At 40.2% G+C, this 18470-nt stretch overlaps 11 protein-coding genes across 13 annotated transcripts; 5 read left to right on the forward strand and 6 right to left on the reverse strand.

Annotated features, from left to right (window-relative positions):
• Positions 1–975: 975 nt before the first annotated feature.
• LOC108114050 (uncharacterized PE-PGRS family protein PE_PGRS10) lies at positions 976–1728 on the reverse strand. The gene is made up of 2 exons (XM_017224803.1): positions 1649–1728; positions 976–1597 (listed from the first exon to the last, which is right to left on the reverse strand). The coding sequence occupies exons 1-2, from the start codon at positions 1701–1703 to the stop codon at positions 1284–1286; spliced, it is 369 nt and encodes a 122-aa protein (XP_017080292.1). The 5' UTR covers positions 1704–1728; the 3' UTR covers positions 976–1283.
• A 1329-nt stretch (positions 1729–3057) lies between these two features.
• LOC108114079 lies at positions 3058–3954 on the reverse strand. The gene is made up of 4 exons (XM_017224834.1): positions 3691–3954; positions 3519–3637; positions 3303–3453; positions 3058–3249 (listed from the first exon to the last, which is right to left on the reverse strand). The coding sequence occupies exons 1-4, from the start codon at positions 3860–3862 to the stop codon at positions 3146–3148; spliced, it is 546 nt and encodes a 181-aa protein (XP_017080323.1). The 5' UTR covers positions 3863–3954; the 3' UTR covers positions 3058–3145.
• A 918-nt stretch (positions 3955–4872) lies between these two features.
• LOC108114075 lies at positions 4873–5714 on the forward strand. Its single transcript, XM_017224830.1, has 4 exons — positions 4873–4992; positions 5051–5134; positions 5195–5342; positions 5393–5714. The coding sequence occupies exons 1-4, from the start codon at positions 4882–4884 to the stop codon at positions 5659–5661; spliced, it is 612 nt and encodes a 203-aa protein (XP_017080319.1). The 5' UTR covers positions 4873–4881; the 3' UTR covers positions 5662–5714.
• A 386-nt stretch (positions 5715–6100) lies between these two features.
• LOC108114083 lies at positions 6101–6832 on the reverse strand. Its single transcript, XM_017224837.1, has 3 exons — positions 6715–6832; positions 6425–6656; positions 6101–6372 (listed from the first exon to the last, which is right to left on the reverse strand). Exons 1-3 carry the CDS (start codon positions 6826–6828, stop codon positions 6122–6124), a joined length of 597 nt encoding a protein of 198 aa, XP_017080326.1. The 5' UTR covers positions 6829–6832; the 3' UTR covers positions 6101–6121.
• Positions 6833–7451: 619 nt separating this feature from the next.
• On the reverse strand, positions 7452–8270 carry LOC108114072. The gene is made up of 4 exons (XM_017224826.2): positions 8143–8270; positions 8001–8084; positions 7799–7946; positions 7452–7743 (listed from the first exon to the last, which is right to left on the reverse strand). Exons 1-4 carry the CDS (start codon positions 8152–8154, stop codon positions 7565–7567), a joined length of 423 nt encoding a protein of 140 aa, XP_017080315.2. The 5' UTR covers positions 8155–8270; the 3' UTR covers positions 7452–7564.
• Positions 8271–8374: 104 nt separating this feature from the next.
• LOC108114086 lies at positions 8375–9009 on the reverse strand. The gene is given in 4 exon segments (XM_041818325.1): positions 8375–8475; positions 8534–8614; positions 8675–8770; positions 8773–9009. Coding segments are annotated over 4 exon segments (447 nt in total). The 5' UTR covers positions 8972–9009; the 3' UTR covers positions 8375–8404.
• A 195-nt stretch (positions 9010–9204) lies between these two features.
• LOC108114575 (chromosome transmission fidelity protein 8 homolog) lies at positions 9205–12865 on the forward strand. The gene is made up of 3 exons (XM_017225627.2): positions 9205–9320; positions 12338–12461; positions 12527–12865. Exons 1-3 carry the CDS (start codon positions 9301–9303, stop codon positions 12830–12832), a joined length of 450 nt encoding a protein of 149 aa, XP_017081116.1. The 5' UTR covers positions 9205–9300; the 3' UTR covers positions 12833–12865.
• LOC108114573 (general transcription and DNA repair factor IIH helicase subunit XPB) lies at positions 9607–12251 on the forward strand. The gene is made up of 3 exons (XM_017225624.1): positions 9607–9726; positions 9789–11599; positions 11657–12251. The coding sequence occupies exons 1-3, from the start codon at positions 9675–9677 to the stop codon at positions 12200–12202; spliced, it is 2409 nt and encodes an 802-aa protein (XP_017081113.1). The 5' UTR covers positions 9607–9674; the 3' UTR covers positions 12203–12251.
• LOC108114574 (histone-lysine N-methyltransferase E(z)) lies at positions 12834–16123 on the reverse strand. Of its 2 annotated transcripts, XM_017225625.1 has the most exons (8): positions 15894–16123; positions 15099–15830; positions 14860–15020; positions 14666–14680; positions 14239–14336; positions 13993–14182; positions 13362–13931; positions 12834–13304 (listed from the first exon to the last, which is right to left on the reverse strand). In XM_017225625.1, the coding sequence occupies exons 1-8, from the start codon at positions 16013–16015 to the stop codon at positions 12895–12897; spliced, it is 2298 nt and encodes a 765-aa protein (XP_017081114.1). In that variant the 5' UTR covers positions 16016–16123; the 3' UTR covers positions 12834–12894. The 2 variants fall into 2 exon arrangements, with proteins under 2 accessions (XP_017081114.1, XP_017081115.1); XM_017225626.1 differs by lacking the exon at positions 14666–14680.
• Positions 16124–16414: 291 nt separating this feature from the next.
• LOC108114354 (nuclear envelope phosphatase-regulatory subunit 1 homolog) lies at positions 16415–17933 on the forward strand. Of its 2 annotated transcripts, none has more exons than XM_017225294.2 (4): positions 16415–16580; positions 16701–16772; positions 16830–16976; positions 17521–17933. In XM_017225294.2, exons 1-4 carry the CDS (start codon positions 16559–16561, stop codon positions 17673–17675), a joined length of 396 nt encoding a protein of 131 aa, XP_017080783.1. In that variant the 5' UTR covers positions 16415–16558; the 3' UTR covers positions 17676–17933. The 2 variants fall into 2 exon arrangements, with proteins under 2 accessions (XP_017080783.1, XP_017080785.1); XM_017225296.2 differs by having other exon boundaries at positions 16418–16580; positions 16842–16976.
• Positions 17934–18037: 104 nt separating this feature from the next.
• On the forward strand, positions 18038–18446 carry LOC108114355. The gene is made up of 2 exons (XM_017225297.1): positions 18038–18157; positions 18222–18446. The coding sequence occupies exons 1-2, from the start codon at positions 18100–18102 to the stop codon at positions 18359–18361; spliced, it is 198 nt and encodes a 65-aa protein (XP_017080786.1). The 5' UTR covers positions 18038–18099; the 3' UTR covers positions 18362–18446.
• Positions 18447–18470: the final 24 nt, after the last annotated feature.

Consider the following 18470-nt stretch of genomic DNA (forward strand, 5'->3'; position numbering starts at 1 on the left):
CTTGAAATGCCAAACTATATAAAGCGTGACTTAAGCTTCCAGCGGTGTCATTTCCAGTTTAATTGAGCATGTAACGAGAAGAGCTTTAGCTTTTAACTTGCAAACACATACGTGCTTTGCCAGTGCCAAGGATATGCAAACAAAGACCCCCGAAAACTATGCCAAAATGCACCATTCCCCCCGGTCCTCTCCCCCCTAAAAACATATCATCATGACAGGATGTTAGTTGGTGTGTGAGTGCATCGCGTTATGTTACTGTTTTGTATAGTATATAGATTTCGTCCATGTTTATGCTTGCCACCACAAGTACTTGTGTTCAAACTCCTGCAGGACCCTCACACACCTACACAAACACACGTGCGTTTAGTGTGGGTGTTTGGTATGGGAAAACATACGCCTTAGGGGGGTTTATGGTGCTGATGATATAGTGGCAACGTCTCCACCATCTCGTAACCAACTAATTGCCCACATTACCATTACCCCTGACCCAAGGTGTAATCCTGCCATGCTCCCTCCCTAAAATCTACTACAAAAGGCAATATTTTTCCGTTTTTCCTTGCTACCACGTTGCGGAAATCAATCAATTTCCTGCGTAGACTTTGCCATTCCGATGGACTTTTTTTCTTCACTCACCTACCTGTAAATGAAATGTATTGAGTGCTGAATAGTTGAGCAGCGGTATTGATTATGCCAGCGCCAGGTGAGTCAAGGTACTCCAGGGTATGAGTGTTCTTATATAATTTAATTAAAATTGCTTAGTGAATGGTGTAGCAGGTGGAATGTGTGGGCAACGACTACATTCTAACAAAGAAAACTAATTAGTATGGGAAAAACACAATAAAGATGAAGTTTTTATGGCTAGTTAGCAATCCCAGAACTTTTTGCAATTTGTATTTTCTGAGAACTCTAATTTAGGTTCTTACAGGTTGTGTTGGGCTGAAAATTAATCATTAAAAAACATTTGTATGCCTGTCATTAGTTTTAAACAGAACAAAAGTAACTTGTTATTTTTATTTGATTTTTAAATGTTTTGCAAACATTTAAGCAGCATTCTTTCCGTTATTTACTGACGTTTGCAAATTATTTAAAATTTGTTCAGTTACAGTGTGAAAAAACCTTTACATAGTTCAAGCAGAAAATATCCAACAATTACTGGCATTAAAATACATTTTTTTTATTAATCATTTTAAGAAAAATTCATTTTGATATATAACAGAATTTTTTATAATATATGTCTTTAGTTTTTTTGATAATAATTAATATGAATTATAAATTGAAATCACTTAAAACAAATAACTATGTGACCTTGGCTCTGCTCGCCTTTGACCCAATGAAATACCTTTCCTCCAATATCCTCCGCTCATTGCTCGTCCGCCTGCTCCACCTGCCCCTCCATCACCGCCCGTTCCACCAATGCCACCTGCTCCTCCTGGCGCTCCTGGACTTCCTGGTCTGCCTCGCCGGCCAGGTCGGCCAGGAATTCCATGTCCAGGTTGTCCAGGAATGCCTGGGCCAGGTCTACCTGGCTGCCCTGACCTGTCAAAGAAGCTCATGTCCGAGGAACCCTCAGCTACCATAAAAATTTCATCAGCTTGACCTAGATGCACTTTTTCAGTTTAAGTTAAAATAAAGATTTTCCATAGGTCACCTTTCTGTATTAAGATAAGGCAGCAGATTACAACCGATATGTATAATGTCCGCATTTTTCCAGTTGACTGAACTACTTAGCCAGGGAAACTGCTTTATATATAGCACTTCGAAGCTCTGACTCAGCGACAAACAGCTCTCTAACTTCAATAGTAGAGTACAAACCCACCTGGAAAGAGAACAACCTCTACGACTGAGAAACACAACCATTCGATCTTCATAGCTTAAAGTATATTATATTCCTCACTCCCAATTGTATTTCATTCAAGAATGACTCTTTTAAATACCTTTTATAAGCTGATTACCGAACGAGTGTCCTTGACAGAGTATCGACTTAAGTCAGACAACAAGACACGTGTTCCAAGAGCACTCCATCCTGAAGAGCGACTAGATTTCTGTGGAAAATAACGCAAAGCTTTTCGATATCTACGTCTGCCTTTTTTTGGGCACCCATAAACCGCAGTTTTCCGTTCGTCAACGTTGCTCTAAAATATTTGCTAATTTTTTTTTCTTTTTCCAAAATATGTTTCATGGCACATCAGAGTCTTAATAAATACTAAAAAGCCATGATGAGCTGTTGCCCAAGCACAAAAGCCATCAAATCCGTCCCAGTGCCAGTGTTACGCCCCCAACCGGATGTCCCCCAAAAGCTCTAGCCAGCCCGCATCCAAATCCAAATTCTGACTATGACGCTGACGAGCTGCTGAGATGCTGAAATTCAGCGATGCTCGGGACGCTATGCTGTGCATTCCCAATGGATTTGCTCGTGCGTGTCGACAAGAATTTCAATTTGCAAACAATAAATTTGAGCAGCCAGTCGCTCCTTGGAGGACGACCACTGGCGGGCATGGGACCCAAAGAAACCCACAAAAAAAAAACAAAGTATTGTATATATAAATAACGAAAAAAAAAAGTGGAAAAATAAACGGACTCCCAGCAATGTTTAATAAAGAAGAAATATTTTGCTTTTCACTTTGGCTTCGCGTTGCAAGTGACAGTTGACAAACCCCGCACTTTGTTCCGAAACTCGAAAGCTCGACAAATGGAATTAGATGCCGAATTAGGACTAATACAGCTTGAATTTGATTTTAGTTCTGGTGCGGCGGACTCAAAAACTGGTGATTTTAAGCGGCAAAGGAAGAGCAGACAAGAACGGAAGCGCAGAACAAAAAACGGAAATGAATCAATTTCCTGGCTGCAGACCATTAAAAACTACAAAAGCCCTCCAAAGATGAAGTACAGGAAAAAAAAGGAAAACAAGAGGCGACGGGCACAACAGATACAAAATATGTTCCTCTGTCTGAGGCTGCGTGAACAATGACCTATGACCCCCGGGAAGCTGCTGGCTAATGAGTTTGTGGTCTGCCGTCAAGATTCATATCACTACAAAGATAGATTATTTTATTTTTAATTTTTTCAATTTAATTTAACTTCTAAAAACGAAATCAACAAATTTAAATGTATTTCTTTGGATTAGAGATCATCCTTAGGGACTTTTCTAACTTTTCGCCCACATTGAACTCATCGTTGCTAAGTTCATTGGTTCGTTGGACAAGTTCAAGTAGATGGTATAAATGACATAGATGAAGCCAAATTCAATTCCTAAACAATAAGTATAAATCAATAATTAAATCATTTGCTTATCTAAAACTCACCCATAGTTAGCAGAGAGATCAAAATATTGGTCAGCGCTTCGATGACATCGCCCACAAAAAGTTCGTAGACCCACCAGAAAATGAAGAGGACATCGAAGACCAGGCCACAGGCGCACCAAATCAACCAAAACACCATAAGCTCCGGTTTGTGCTGAAACAAAATGTATAACCAAAATGGTTTTAATGGAATATCCCCGGGATATTTTGTTCACCCACCAATGAGATGCCAGCAATCATGAGCAGTGTAATCACAACCCAGACATTCAGCATCAACAGGTAGCCCCAAAATATCCAAACGTTTTCGCTCTCAGTCAGCCTTTTTCTGCTTAACAGGTCTAAAAAAAAGGAAAAAATGAATGTATATGTATGTTTTTTTGCTTTTCCTTACTGGGCAATGGATCTCTTTTGCTTTCCATTTGAGCTTCAATTGAGACGTCTTCTATGTCCTTTGCCAAGCGACGGCGTCTCATCATATAGAACATTATCACCTCGAAGAAAAACACGCCCACAATGTCCATCCAGCCAATGGCCATCCCAAAGGCATCCAAGGCATTCATCATGTTCACTAATTTTATACCTCTTCCCTTTAGTTGTTAGTTATGAAGTCTCAAATAACATTTTTGTTGACGAATTTTGCTAAGTTTTTCCTGAAAATAAATAAAATATTTAAAATAAACATTTGAATTTTGATTGCTTAATAAACTGTTTGGCATCTGCACACACATAGATGCTTAAAATGGCAGAAATAAACAATTTTATTGGGGTAAATAAACTCAATCTCTCTCTCTGAAGATTGAAAGCTTAAATATGTTAAGTTCTCATAGAATATGCAAAATATTTGTGAAATGGGAAGAAAAATTAGAAAAATTCTTTCTTAAATATCATAAAGAAAATATTAAAAACCAACTGCTTAAAATTTATTTTAAACAAGTGAGATTAACAATTTTAAATTCCATAAAATTAGGTAAAAAGCCAACCATTTTCCTTCTCAAGTTTCTTTCCTGTTGCTCCTGATGGGAAAACTTAAACTGGAAGTGAGATGTTTAAAAAGGTTTTGTCGCACCCCGGGGGATCGAGCCGGGCTGCTGCTCTCACATCTTCACCCGAGTTGCAAATGAGCGCGAAAAAAGTAAATTATATTTGTCAACGGGGATTCCCCTTGCTTTCACCCTCCCACGCACCCCCTCACACACACTCGCAGAGGAAGAGTAATGGCTGTGTGCGTGTGAGCTGCTGCCGCACGTATTTCATCAGCATGGCATTATGTATGGGTAAATATATTTATATATATATATATATATATCGTGGTATGTCTCATTTTTTCCCTGCATAAATAGATGCGACAGCCATAGCAGCGAGACTTGGCTGCCGTTTCCGTTTCCGCTTTGATACCCTGCCGAAAGGAGTTTTTTCGTTGATGAGAACTTGAAGTCCATTATCCTTTTATGTGATAGGTCCATGTTTTATTTCTCTGTCATAAAAACTTATAAATAACCCAGAAAAATGAAATGTATTTTTAAAAGAAAATGATCAGATTTGCATTTGTTAGTTCTTCAAAATCATATTTTCTATTTTCGACATGGATTCCAGCAGGAATTGGCTATTGATATGGGCCTATGCTATAGGATGCTTTGACCTGGCTGCCGCCCTGCTCTTTGCCATTGTCAGTTTTAAGACAATCTGCACACACGTAAGGCAATCTAAACTATAACTATAAAGAATCTCTAGGAATTTTCCCTCTTTCCCAGCTGAGTTGGCTGACAATATTCGCTTCTATTTTTGGCATTTTCTGGGTATCTATGATTCTGATGCTACTGATTGGCATTCATGGGGTATATAAAATGTGATTTCCAATCGAAGGCTGTGTGATGGTTTCCCTCGCCTAATTACAGCGCAAACCCAGTTGTGTTCGTGCCTGGCTTATCTTCTCCTGCCTTGGCATCCTGGTGGAGATGTGCCTGATTTTGTATGCCGTATTCAACGAGAGCACTTTCCAAACGGGTCTGGTCAAAAATGGATTGCTGCTGCTGCTGGGATTGAGTGAGTGCAATATTAGAGATCTCTTTTAATTCATTTTTGGTTTCTTTCAGTCGTGGAGTGCATTTTCCTTTACATAGTTCAACGATTTTATGTGACCTTGGCCTTTTGTAAAGCCTGCCACCAAGCTATAAAGTCGAAACTGTTACAAGAAGGTCATTCTGGTAAACATCCCAGTCGCCATCGGCTACATGATGCAAATGACCAGCCCAAGAAGTATCCTCAACTTCAACATCCTAGAGGAAAAATCGTTCATAACGCACCATCACATCCCATGAAGCTGAGTTTTCTTCGTTACACTGACGACAGTTCGGAGCCGTAGATTAAAGTTGTTTAATAATATTTAATGTGTAATAAAAAGCATATAAAAAAACATATTTTAGCGGTATCAAACTAACTACATTATTATTTCTTTTTGCAGGGTATTAACCTCTTCGTATTCTCTGAATTTTAACGTACATTTCTTGATTTTTTCTTTACTCGCTGTTGAGCAAATTATTTTAAAAGGATTTTGTGTTTAACATTGGCGCACGCAAGTCTGTGTGAGTGGTTTGTATGGATGTGAAGAGGTCCCCGCATCCTAGATGTGATAAAAGTTAAAGAGCTTTGCCCCAGACGCGAACGAAGACAAAGGACACTGCGCTTTTTAGAGCTCTAATTAAGAATGCTTTTCAAGAACCAAGTAAAACAGAGATGTTCGTTAAATATTTATCGTAAATTATATTATTAAAAAATATATCTAAACAATTAATATTAAAATCGTTTTAAAAAAACAAATAAGTTCACTTCTTCATTTGTTTTTGTAGTTTTTTGAGAACAGCTTTATCTTTCTTCATGCGCTCCTTGGCTTGTTTTTCCTTGCGTTTAAGATCCTTGCGATCCGAGGGCTTTTCCTTTTCTTTTTCTTCGGAATATTCCACCTGGCCGCCACTCTTTTCTCTGGGACGCTCTTCGTAGCGCGTTTCCGGCGGAATATAACCAATCATATCCAGATAAAATAGATAAACGATGTAGACAAAGGTCATTTCCACAGCTGTAAGGGATAAAAAAATGATCTTTCAAAAGAAAATTAGACCAATACCAACCCAATCCTACGAATGGCAGCACTGTTATCTTCACACCCTCCCAGTTCACTGATATGGCCAAAGTCAGACCATAAAGCAGTATAATTCCATCTAGAAGTATGCCCAGGCACGTGAACACCAACCAAAATCGCACCAATCCTAGTTTCCTCCTGTAGATACCCGCCAGAAGGACTATGATAATGACCATCCATAAGATGGTAAAGATCAGTGCCACCAAGGCTGACCAATTACCCTGGAAATAACCGAAATTAAACCATAATTTCTACGAAAGGATAAGCAAATCGTCTTACATGCTTGGCAAATACCACTCCTGAGATAATTGCGAATAGCACGGCGGATATGAAGTCCAGCAGTGCGATGCAATAGGCGCACGGCACTAAATATCCATCAGAGTTCGACCCCATTGCCCCGGCTAAGGTTCATCACATCACTGGCAATGTTGTCTACTAAATCAAAGCTATAATGATGATAAGCACGTACTTGCCAAGAGGAGAAGGGGCTTCGTTCTTGGCGGCCTGTTAATCAATGCCGTTTGATTGCCAAAAGTCCCAGACAGCGCACAGTGGTCAGGCGCGATTGGAAAGTGGGCAAGTGAAGTGATAACTGAAATTAAAACTAATTTGATCAAAGTATTATAAAATATTTGTATTCTATTTGGACAAAATAATATTTATTCGTTTATAACAAATTTTATTAACTTTCTAGATAAGCGGATTCCCAAACCATTCTTAACCAATGTAAATTGTCTTTTGCCAACTACGATATGACAAGTTTGTGCGACCATCTGTCCGCTCCTCATTTATGGCATTTGTTTTGTCAGCAGGCCCTGGAGATTGGATTGCCCTTGTCCTGGTCATGGTTCTAGTCCTGGTCCTGGTCCCCCGTTGGCAACGTGACTAGCTTCCGTTCTGGTCCTCCAAGGCAAAATCGGAAAATAGATGGAAAACTGTGTAAGTCAATTATTATTATTGTTTGTGCGGGGGCGGGAATTGATTTGCCCCTCCCACTTGGTTGGTAAATAGAAATCTAGCGATTACATGAAATAAATATTTTATTTTTTCTTTTATTTTTTGTAATTCATAAGGAATGTCCGCTAGTCTGGGACCATCAAAAGAACTTCTTCACGTTATCCAAGTTAAATTAATTTCTCTCAGTTGTCTTTTCAGAGGTCTTTGTAAATGATGTTGAAGAGGTTGTTTCACTTGCTGACTCTTTAGTATAATTTGAGGTCCAATCGTAGTTAGCGCCTTCCAGAAGTGAGTAGGAATATAATCTCTTAAAATATCTGAATACCAAGTACAAGCATGTGCACTCATAAACTGCAAGTACTTTGAATTAAATTATGTTTGAAATATTTTTTTTAAGAAACCTTACAAATTCCAAAGTATGACATAGTCCAGTGCTTGAAATGTTGTTCATCGAAAACAGGCGAAGCTGTTACATTCCATATCAGATAAATAATGTCCGTGGCAGTGGCAAAGCCAGAAAATAAGAGCCAAAAAACAAGAAGAGTTGGACGATTCTATATTAAGGATAAATAAAAATAAATGAATAATCATCTTTAAAGATTACTTACCTTCCATAGACCCACAGTAAGTACCACAACGGTTAAAATCCAAGCCAATGTGCTTATGAAAGCTATTATGGTGTACGAATTCGTCTAGTAATATATTATAACTAGTAATTATTCAAATTAAAAAAGGCTTTTAAATACTTACATGCACTAACATGACAGAAACTGAACTAAATGAGAAATACAGCGATCTTAATAACTCAAAGGCTGCAATCAGAAAACAAGTCCTTAGGAGATTATCCTTTGGTAAATTCCACTCTCCCCATTCAAAAACCATTTTTAAGAAATATATTTAGTCATTAAGTGAATTATTCAATTATTTTTTAAAATACTTATAAAAATATATTTATTTTTTGGTGAAAAAAACAAAGCCAACTGAACGTTTTTCAACTTTATGAAATAAACATTTATGTCTTCTTTTTGGCTTTCTTCTTTTTAGGACTTTTATTCGCCTTTTTCTTGTCATTATTGCCGCCACCTATTAATATAAAGAAATAAATTAGCTAGTAACTTATACTAGTTTAGAGGCAGCTTACAGCATAAGGTCCTTTTCTTTGGCTTTTCACCCATAACCTGATAATAGCGATGAATGAGATATATGCAGGCGCTTTCGATAACTGAGAGAAAGTTATTAAAAAGTTATAATTAAATGTTTGTAATATTTATGCTTAACTTACATATGCCAAGAATAATGAGTGAAAACTCTTTTAGCCGATCCCAATCCACAGTGATTGACGTTGCTATGCCCCAAAGAAATATTTGATATTTAATTTAATAACACCTACCTGCTTAACCAATAGAATCATGGCTTGAACGGTGAAATATAGGGCATGCAGAAGATCGGAGACAGCTATGAAGTAACATATTTTTGAAAGATTGGAATGTGAATTGTCTTTTTTAGAGTTTGATTTCTTTTTCGACTTGTGATCTCCGGTCTTCTTTTTTGGTGAATGTTTCTTCTTTTCGGTGGTCATTGTTTGAGCACAGTAAGGATTTTTTACATCGGATGAGCATTATTTCAAAGCACTTCGGATCGGAAATGAAATAATCATAGCTATGCCTTAGCAACATGTTGATAATATTGTCAACATTTCTTAACATTTCTGTTAGTAACTATGTATCCTAACATTTTAGTATCGACTAAAGCGCCACTGCGGAAAAAAAGAAAACATATAAACAGCTGATTGCTTTTAGGCTATGGTTATTGCCTATCAGTCAAACGAAGAAGAAGAGTTGACGCGGTGTGATATTTGTTTATATAGCGATTTAACAGCTACTATTTATTGTACCAACACAAAACATCATGCCCATTTTAGTAAAGACGTAAGTAAATTGAAATGCATTAAAAGCAGTGCTTTGTATAAGGTGTAATTAAGTATAAACAAGGAGCAGATTCTGGACTCCACAAGTGATAGCGTTGCCACTTGCGCGCCTTTTTTACAGTTCTTACTATTAATTCAATAATTTATACAATTGTTTGCTTATTCTATCATCGCTATAGCTAACTATTCTATTACTTCCAAATATAATGAATTAAATATAATTGTAGTCAAAATAATATAATATTAAACTTATCGATTGTGGTACGGTATGAATAATCGAAAACTATCGGTATATTGCTATTTTTCTATTTGCTTCGCGGATTTATTGTGAAGTTATTGTTGGTTTTTTGTTTAAATGGGGCCGCCAAAAAAATCAAAAAAGGATCGCAGCGGTGGAGAAAAGTTTGGTAAGTATGGGACAAATGGAAAACCATCCACATTTCGTTTAAATCGACTACTTTTAACCCAGCCAAAAAGCGGCGTGCCGAAGATGAGGCTTTCACCCAACTAGTGGACGACAATGACAGTTTGGATACCACAGAATCCGATGGTGTTCCGGGGGCAGCATCGAAAAATGCAGAAACCAACGATGAACATGTAAATACTGATGAATATGGGGCGAAGGATTACCGGGCACAGATGCAACTTCGTCCAGATCACGGCAACCGTCCTCTTTGGGTTGCTCCCAATGGTCACGTCTTTCTGGAATCATTCTCACCCGTTTACAAACATGCCCATGACTTCCTTATCGCCATATCAGAGCCCGTATGCCGACCCGAACATATCCATGAATATAAACTCACAGCCTACAGTTTATATGCCGCAGTTTCGGTGGGTCTGCAAACTCATGACATTGTGGAATATCTTAAAAGATTGAGTAAAACCAGCATACCCGAAGGTATCCTGGAGTTTATAAGACTCTGCACCCTATCCTACGGCAAGGTCAAGCTGGTCTTGAAGCATAATAAGTATTTTATTGAGTCACCGCATCCCGAGGTACTGCAGAAGTTACTTAAGGATCCGGTAATTCAAAAATGCAGACTGATACGCAGCGAAGGAGAGGATTTCATCCAAGGCTCATTAGATGGCAAGGCCATAACTCAATTTGGTGCAAAGGTGCCTCCAGGAGCTAAAGACAAGCCGGCAGAGGATCCTGCAGCCTCCGGAGGAGCCGCTACAGCTGCAGATGGTACAACCGCAGTTCCAGAGGATATCACAGACTTCTACGAGAAGATCGACAAGGAGGAGGAAGACGAGGATGAGGCCAATCTAAAGACAGTATCTTTTGAAGTTGCCCAGGAGAAGATCGAGGTGATCCAGAAGCGTTGCATAGAAATTGAGCATCCTCTGCTAGCTGAATATGACTTCCGCAATGATACTAACAACCCAGACATCAATATCGACCTTAAACCCGCTGCCGTTTTGCGCCCATATCAAGAGAAGAGTCTGCGCAAGATGTTTGGCAATGGAAGAGCCCGCTCGGGGGTTATTGTACTCCCATGTGGAGCTGGAAAATCCCTGGTGGGAGTCACAGCATGCTGCACTGTGCGAAAAAGGGCGCTAGTCCTTTGTAACAGTGGTGTATCTGTGGAGCAGTGGAAACAGCAGTTCAAGATGTGGTCCACAGCCGACGATAGCATGATTTGCCGGTTCACTTCTGAGGCAAAAGATAAACCCATGGGTTGTGGAATTTTAGTGACCACATACTCCATGATAACGCACACACAAAAGAGATCCTGGGAAGCCGAGCAGACAATGCGCTGGCTCCAGGAACAGGAGTGGGGCATCATGGTACTAGACGAGGTACACACAATCCCAGCTAAAATGTTCCGTCGTGTGCTCACTATTGTTCAATCCCACTGCAAGCTGGGATTGACGGCTACACTTCTTCGTGAAGATGACAAGATTGCGGATCTCAACTTCCTCATTGGACCCAAGCTATACGAAGCTAACTGGTTGGAGCTGCAGAAGAAGGGATACATTGCACGAGTCCAGTGCGCTGAGGTATGGTGCCCTATGTCGCCGGAATTCTACCGCGAGTACCTGACCACCAAGACCTCCAAGAAAATGCTCCTCTATGTAATGAATCCTTCCAAGTTCCGCAGCTGCCAATTTCTGATTAAATATCATGAGCAACGAGGTGATAAAACTATTGTCTTCTCGGATAATGTGTTTGCGCTCAAACATTATGCCATTAAGATGAACAAGCCATTTATCTATGGTCCTACCTCGCAGAACGAGCGTATTCAGATCCTACAAAACTTTAAATTTAACTCTAAGGTAAGCCGGTCTAGACAAAAAACTAAAGATTTTCTAATAAAAGAATATTTGTTTCAGGTCAATACAATTTTCGTGTCCAAAGTGGCTGACACCAGTTTTGATTTGCCCGAAGCCAATGTGCTCATTCAGATCTCATCGCATGGAGGTTCTCGTCGTCAAGAGGCCCAGCGTCTTGGTCGTATTCTACGTGCCAAGAAGGGTGCCATTGCCGAGGAATACAATGCCTTCTTCTACACCCTCGTCTCGCAGGACACCATGGAGATGAGCTACTCCCGCAAGCGACAGCGGTTTCTTGTGAATCAGGGCTATAGCTACAAGGTCATTACGCATCTTAAGGGTATGGCTACGGACTCTGATTTGATGTATGGCACTCAGGAGGAGCAGGGCCAACTACTCCAGTTGGTCTTGTCTGCCTCCGATTTGGATTGTGAGGATGAAAAGCTGCCGGGCGAGCCGGGCTTCCGACCAGGTGGTTCTGGCGGTACCGTGAGACGAGCCGGCGGATTGAGCTCTATGTCGGGCGGGGATGATGCCATTTACTACGAACATCGCCGCAAGAATGTGGGAAACGTTCATCCGCTGTTCAAGAAGTTCAGAGGGTAGACTTAAGAATGTAAACAGCTGTGAAGAATGAATAAAATTCTGAAAGAAACTTTCGATTAGTTTTCACTGAATAGGGGTATGTGAAATTGAAAAAGTTAATCTGAATTTAAAAAACATTCATCATTTATATTTTAGACATAACTCTAACAAAGGCGATTGGGCCATTATAGAGCTGCAAGGTGATTTGGAAGTTAGGAGCAACCAGAATATGCATGACCAGTTTATAGGTGATCTCTACTACAATAAATATGGCCAACCAGTAAGCTAATTTATCAAATTAACAAGCATAAAAAGCAATAAATTATTTTAATTTCTAATTATCAGATACTCATCATAGGCCATCACATTCTTCAGGGTCGTGAACAAAAGCTGGATAAACCATTTGCTGTGCTGGAAAAATCCAAGACCAATGATGGAGAACGACTTCTGGATACGAGTATGGCCTCCCAGGATGTTAGTATGCTGAATGCCACTACTGGAGCAGAGCGCACAGTGCTGGATCACACAATTGCTCAGGAGCACAAGAGTCGCCAGAGGACCGAGTATACAGTCCGCGCTGTTTGTACCAAAAAATTAATATTCAAATCGCGACCCAAACCAATTATAGCCAATGTGGCAAAGTCCGTTTAAATGTGTTTTAAAATATAGTTGTATTCCATTTTATGATAATAGATTCATAAGTAGACTCTTGCTTAAACTATTTCCATTTCCCGTTCGATGCCCACGAACTTCAGCTGCTCTGTGGGTCCATATCTATAGTCGAAGAAGAGCTCCTCACCAGGTTGAATGGCCCGCTTGGCAAAGATTCCAATGCGATGGTCTCCGGTGACCATCATCACCTTGGCATAGCAGTTGGGATTAATGGAATGGTTGGCAAATCGGATCTTGTTGCCCTTTCGGGTGGCATCCACAACGAAATCGTTGTTTAGATTAAAAAGGAAAGAGCACATATACTTGTCGTAGACCTTGCCACGGCGATCAGCTTCATCTTGGGAAATTATCTCTCCACAATATTCCGATATAAACTCATTTTTTTGGGCGCCCTCCTTGAGGAAGATACCCCAGCCTGCAATGTCAGAAGGTGCCATGAGCAAGTGTTTGTCTGAAAAAAGAGAACTAATTAATTAAATAAGATACATTGTTTGATAATTGTTCTTACGCAGTCCCCGCTGCACGCAAACATTCTTGCACGTGATTTTGGTCAACTTGAATTGATCCGCTCCACAGGCCTGGCACAGATCCGGATCGCATTCGCGAACCGCTAGGTAACAAGGGCACTGCTTCGTATTGCACTGAGCCTTGCAGCGGCAACCCGGAAAACGATTTTGGCAATCGCTGCTACAGTTGCAGAACTTCTCACAGAAGTTCTGTGTCTGAATGCAGGAGCAATTTGCATCGCACGGATGTCCGGGATGATCGCAGGGAGTGTAGTTATACACATGATTCGATGACGAGTCCTTCTTCAACTGAATCTTTCGGCAATGCAGAGACCATAGCCGTTGCTTCTTCTTCTTCTTGCGCGGAGGCGTAAAGTCCTGGCGCAAGTCCTCAAAGCTGAACTCTGCATCCTCCTTTTGAGCAAACTCATACACCTGCCGACAGGTCTTTGTCAGCATATTGTGGGCAATCGCGCAATAGTTCTTTAAGTAAACTTTGTGCAATACGCGATAGAGCGCCTGATCGGCGCCAGTCCAGACGCACTGCGTACTGGTAATGTTCATCATGCCAGCTGGAGAGGAAAAACAATCAGTTTTACAGTTGGAAAAATCTTTGCCTGAATTAAAACTCACCCATAATTGAGTTAATCTCGGCCACGGCAGCGCTATTTACACTCAAACCATTATCCTTGCTGTTCTCATGGTTAAAGTCTTTGTTACTAAACTGACTGTTACTGTCATTACTGTCTTCGGAGCTGGCCTCATTGCAGGAATCTATTGGTGGGGTTTTGCTATCTGCCGCCAGCTTCTCCTTCATGCCATCCTGGTATATTCAGAAAATATAGTAACATAGACATTTTTATTGAATATTTTACTTACAATCAACATATAGCAAGAGTTGCTACAGGGATCGGCGAATGTCTTCAACTCCGGATACCGCCGCTTCTGCAGATTGGGACCAGCATGTCCCTGCAAGCCTGTGGAAAGAGAGCAGCGGGATTAGAATAATTTAATCTAGCCAAGATTAATAGATGACCATGAAACGCTTTTGGATTAGGATGAGGGTAATCGGTTACTTTTCGATAGAGAGAGATATAGAAATGGTCTGGGAAAAGCCACACTTAATGAGGTGAGCAACACCGAAGAATCAATTTAGACACATGACAAACATAGCCAATTATCCACAGTTATGAGGGATTATTATAATTCATAGACAGCGAGATGAGGATGCGAAGGCGTGGACGGGCTAACGGCATGAGAGTGTGTGCGTGTGGTTATCGAAACAACAACTACAACAACGACTCACCCTGCACATGGTGACCTAAATTGCAATTATTTCAATACAACATTTTCGAATTTCGTTTTTTGGGTTTTTAAGAAATAGTACAGATTTTTGTTTTGGCAAGATAATATTGTTTCCAAACAAGAAAAGAAAAGCAAAAACAAAACGTAAAGTCATTAGGTAACCTAGCTGGCAGCAGTTCCCACAATTGAACTTACGGTGCAGGAAGCAGTCATATTTAAAGCATCTCCTACAGAATAGCGTGTGAAAGGAGTGCATAGTCCTTTCTCGAGAAACACTTTCGGCCTTGATGCCGTCTATGTTGGGGGTGCACTCCTGGGGACGCTCCGGATCCTGGTGCTCTGTTAGCTCAATATACCTAAGGGCAACAAAAAAAGTCAGTTTATTTATTTATTTAATCAAGTTTGATTATTAAAGATTCGTTTGATTAACTTACTTCTCTTTAAGTTCCTGGGCCGTGCCCTTGTCTGGAAAGTTAGCGCTGATGGCCTGGAATATAATGGGAGCAGGGAAGGGCAACTTATCTTTGACATCTTCCACGGCAGGCTTAACATCCGGGCCTTCAGATCCCTCCGGATCCTCCTTTTCTTTCTTCTCCACTATAGGAACATCCAACTTGCTTTCAGTTTTGTCAGGTTTCTTGGTCGATTCAGCTTCCTCGTCCAAATCCACTTCCTCATCGTCATCTCCTTCTTTTGGTTTAACAGATATTTCTGCTTTAATGGAAGTCGAAGTTCCCGGAGTGGCTTCTTCCAATTCCTTGCTATAGGAACGCATAAGGGCGTGGACCAATTCCACGAAAATGGCATCATCCATGAAGGAAGGATCCTTATCACCATGGACCTTGCCATCATAATTCTTTATCAGTTCCTCGATAAACTTGCCATCCTTATCAAGGACTTCGTCGCCCATATACGGAATATTATGAAGCACAGTCTCGTCTTCGACCATAAAGTTTTGCTGTGTTGGAGCCCACGTGTACATGGTGGGTATGGGAGTTACAGCGTTAATCACGCAGATGGGAATCTTTTGTGGACCGCTGGGAATGCCATTATAGCTGGTCACTTCCGCTCGTTTCACGCAGTCCACATGCGGCGGATCATAAGGTTTAGCCTGCCAAACTTTCGACTCACAATACAGATCCTGTACATTGTGGTTGTGCTCGTCCCTGTGGGTTATAGATAATAATTTCTACGATTCCAGACATCCACCTTCCCCTTCCCGCCTTTACCAGTTTTTAATCCACGCCTCCTTGATCTCATCGGCACGTTTGTAGCGCTTCTGCTGTCTGATTTTTATATATTCCGACTTGACACGCCTCTTCCACTCTGGCGGCACTTTGGTGTTGTTCATGGCGAAGTTTTAACACTTAAACTAGGCTAATTTTTCGCATATAAAACAAATGCTTTGCAAGGTTTATTTTCCGCCTTTTTTTTGCAACAGCTGCCTGAGTGTGACCGTTTCGTTTTGTAAGAAATAACCTTATGCCATGGGTGTGCGCGTAAAAATCATTTTTTCAGGGTATTATTTAAACTATGAAAAAAATATACATAATATACAGTTATATTCAGTTATAAAGAATATAATTTATTATATAGTTACTAAGACCAGTTAATATTTAAAATTACTACATTATTTTATAACATAACATACAATAATATACAGGAATATAAGGGGGCTAACATGATGCAGCCCCCTTCGCTACCACTATGTGTTTCAGTGTTGAAAAACGCCCGTTTCTGCAGTGCTAACTAACGTGGAATAACATCAAAAACATAAAAAAAAGGAAAGAAAGCTATGAAAATCCTATCAAAAACTATATAAAAAATATATAAGCTGGACAAATTTAAATTTAATCGTATCAAGGCGGCCACGAGTATCGAGGAAATAGCTGCAATGGAACCCTCAGCCTGCGAAGGTAGGTCACGTCTAAAAACCCGGAAAACGCGCAACAAACTGACTATGTTTACTAACTATAACAACTTGGTTTGTTTTCGTTGTTTCGATTTATGTATGTACATATGTATATACTATGTAGATCTAAAGGCCTTCGAGAGGCGCCTCACCGAAGTGGTTTCATCGTACCGGCCCTCGACGTTCCGCTGGCGCAGTAAGTTAGCCCCGGATAATAAAAAAGCGAGAACAGTACGGCCCGTAATAACAGTAGAACTTCTTGCAGTTGTCCTCTCCGCCATGTCCATGTGCACGGCCATTAGCGCCTGGTACTGGCTACGAGATCCACGCACCACCGTTGTACCACTAACAGAGTCCCTCTGGATCCATCCCATCTTCACAGTCGCCACGCTGACATTGAGTGAGTGTTTTGGGTTATAGTATGTGTAGTTTATTTCGTACATAGGTCAACGCATAGTTTCTGTATACATACGTCACGGAACTAAGACAGGGTCTTTACATTACCTAATCATATTTTTTGAAAGCTATTAGGGAAATGTATTCGAACAACAAGTAGTATTCTTATAAGTCTTATATTTAATATTTTTTTCTTAGTACAATAAAATGGTAAAAATGATATCAATAACCTTTTTGTACAGTATCAGACAGTATCAGAAAATCATATTAATAGAAACTTAATTAAGAAATACACTTAAACTTATCAATATCTTTTGTAACTCCTTATCAAATACGATTTCGCCTAATACGCTAATCAATTGCTAAGTTGGCCTGCTACCATTGTCAGCACAATTTAGATAGGTTAACTGATTAACACGAAAGCATTTCCCTGAAAAGGGTTACCTTTTATACATTTTAAAGTACTCATTCCAACTCAATTTTTACTTTCATGACACTAATTTAATTAACTTTGGCCACCTATATTTATTATTTTACATCTATTCCAGTCGTCCTCTTCATCGTGGGGATACAAAAGCTAGTCATAGCGCCGCAGATCATAACTTCACGAACACGAACGGTACTGGGAGACTTTAATATGAGCTGTGACGATACGGGGAAGCTGATACTGAAGCCGCGACAAAGCAACAACAACAGTACATGAGCTCCGGCTCGCTTCCAGGACATTTTATTAGTTAATGCTAGTTCCCTTCGCCCTTTACTTTGCCTATATGTTGATTTGGACACCCTCGCTTTGTAAGCGTACCCTCTTATATTTTTCCCATAACTTTTGTTTAATTATAGAAGCTCTATTGTACAAAAAAAACTAAAAAGGAAAAAAATCAATTGTTAAGCTTTATGTGTTTCGTTAATAACGTTACCCATCGCTGCCAAATACAACAAGCGACATTTCACTTATTAATTATTTTGAAACTAACGAGCTGCCACCATATTGTGCAACGACAAGTGTTTTTGCCAATTTCTGGGAAGGGTTTTTAGGGCCATGCAATCTGTATAAATAGGGAATCTGGGCAGTTCTACAGCATCAGAAGCAACCGAGCCATCTGTACAAACAAACCAGCTTTACCATGAAGTTCCTACTCCTGTGCACTCTCTTCCTGGGCCTCGCCTTCTTCATGGCTTCTGGCAAGGATCGCAATGGGTAACCCTCGGATTGCGCTATATTTAACTGGTCTTCCTGTAATTTTAGCTCTACCCCACACCAATGACAACATGGCTCCAATGGTTGACCATGACCAACATCATCACCAGGTGGTACGCAGCGTCAACCCAATCGCCGGTGGCAGTTTGAACCCACCACAGCAGGAGGATGTCGCCTGCTGCGGCTAGACTCCATGCTGACAAAGGCGTGACGACAACTTCATCGATCTTTAAACGCCTTTGAAATTTAATAAAGAGCAATATTGAAAAAGTACTTTAAATCATTTTTTAAATTTGA

Source organism: Drosophila eugracilis, unplaced genomic scaffold (genome assembly GCF_018153835.1).
Source record: "Drosophila eugracilis isolate 14026-0451.02 unplaced genomic scaffold, ASM1815383v1 contig_2154, whole genome shotgun sequence".
Taxonomy (NCBI): domain Eukaryota; kingdom Metazoa; phylum Arthropoda; class Insecta; order Diptera; family Drosophilidae; genus Drosophila; species Drosophila eugracilis.

Coding starts and splice junctions, on each gene's coding strand:
- LOC108114050 (XM_017224803.1), bottom strand. CDS start 1,703: ATGCGGACATTATACATATCGGTTGTAATCTGCTGCCTTATCTTAATA. Junction 1,598..1,648: donor CCTTATCTTAATACAGAAAG/GTGACCTATGGA, acceptor AAGTGCATCTAG/GTCAAGCTGATGAAATTTTT.
- LOC108114079 (XM_017224834.1), bottom strand. CDS start 3,862: ATGATGAATGCCTTGGATGCCTTTGGGATGGCCATTGGCTGGATGGAC. Junction 3,638..3,690: donor CAAAAGAGATCCATTGCCCA/GTAAGGAAAAGC, acceptor CCTTTTTTTTAG/ACCTGTTAAGCAGAAAAAGG. Junction 3,454..3,518: donor TGATTGCTGGCATCTCATTG/GTGGGTGAACAA, acceptor ATTTTGTTTCAG/CACAAACCGGAGCTTATGGT.
- LOC108114075 (XM_017224830.1), top strand. CDS start 4,882: ATGGATTCCAGCAGGAATTGGCTATTGATATGGGCCTATGCTATAGGA. Junction 5,135..5,194: donor TACTGATTGGCATTCATGGG/GTATATAAAATG, acceptor GCCTAATTACAG/CGCAAACCCAGTTGTGTTCG. Junction 5,343..5,392: donor GCTGCTGCTGCTGGGATTGA/GTGAGTGCAATA, acceptor GGTTTCTTTCAG/TCGTGGAGTGCATTTTCCTT.
- LOC108114083 (XM_017224837.1), bottom strand. CDS start 6,828: ATGGGGTCGAACTCTGATGGATATTTAGTGCCGTGCGCCTATTGCATC. Junction 6,657..6,714: donor GAGTGGTATTTGCCAAGCAT/GTAAGACGATTT, acceptor GGTTATTTCCAG/GGTAATTGGTCAGCCTTGGT. Junction 6,373..6,424: donor GCTGCCATTCGTAGGATTGG/GTTGGTATTGGT, acceptor TATCCCTTACAG/CTGTGGAAATGACCTTTGTC.
- LOC108114072 (XM_017224826.2), bottom strand. Junction 7,947..8,000: donor TTACTGTGGGTCTATGGAAG/GTAAGTAATCTT, acceptor TCCTTAATATAG/AATCGTCCAACTCTTCTTGT. Junction 7,744..7,798: donor TATGTCATACTTTGGAATTT/GTAAGGTTTCTT, acceptor AAGTACTTGCAG/TTTATGAGTGCACATGCTTG.
- LOC108114575 (XM_017225627.2), top strand. CDS start 9,301: ATGCCCATTTTAGTAAAGAC. Junction 9,321..12,337: donor ATGCCCATTTTAGTAAAGAC/GTAAGTAAATTG, acceptor TTTATATTTTAG/ACATAACTCTAACAAAGGCG. Junction 12,462..12,526: donor ACAATAAATATGGCCAACCA/GTAAGCTAATTT, acceptor TCTAATTATCAG/ATACTCATCATAGGCCATCA.
- LOC108114573 (XM_017225624.1), top strand. CDS start 9,675: ATGGGGCCGCCAAAAAAATCAAAAAAGGATCGCAGCGGTGGAGAAAAG. Junction 9,727..9,788: donor CAGCGGTGGAGAAAAGTTTG/GTAAGTATGGGA, acceptor CTTTTAACCCAG/CCAAAAAGCGGCGTGCCGAA. Junction 11,600..11,656: donor ACTTTAAATTTAACTCTAAG/GTAAGCCGGTCT, acceptor TATTTGTTTCAG/GTCAATACAATTTTCGTGTC.
- LOC108114574 (XM_017225625.1), bottom strand. CDS start 16,015: ATGAACAACACCAAAGTGCCGCCAGAGTGGAAGAGGCGTGTCAAGTCG. Junction 15,831..15,893: donor GAGGCGTGGATTAAAAACTG/GTAAAGGCGGGA, acceptor TATAACCCACAG/GGACGAGCACAACCACAATG. Junction 13,305..13,361: donor TTGCGTGCAGCGGGGACTGC/GTAAGAACAATT, acceptor CTCTTTTTTCAG/ACAAACACTTGCTCATGGCA.
- LOC108114354 (XM_017225294.2), top strand. CDS start 16,559: ATGGAACCCTCAGCCTGCGAAG. Junction 16,581..16,700: donor GGAACCCTCAGCCTGCGAAG/GTAGGTCACGTC, acceptor TATACTATGTAG/ATCTAAAGGCCTTCGAGAGG. Junction 16,773..16,829: donor CTCGACGTTCCGCTGGCGCA/GTAAGTTAGCCC, acceptor TAATAACAGTAG/AACTTCTTGCAGTTGTCCTC.
- LOC108114355 (XM_017225297.1), top strand. CDS start 18,100: ATGAAGTTCCTACTCCTGTGCACTCTCTTCCTGGGCCTCGCCTTCTTC. Junction 18,158..18,221: donor CGCCTTCTTCATGGCTTCTG/GCAAGGATCGCA, acceptor CTGTAATTTTAG/CTCTACCCCACACCAATGAC.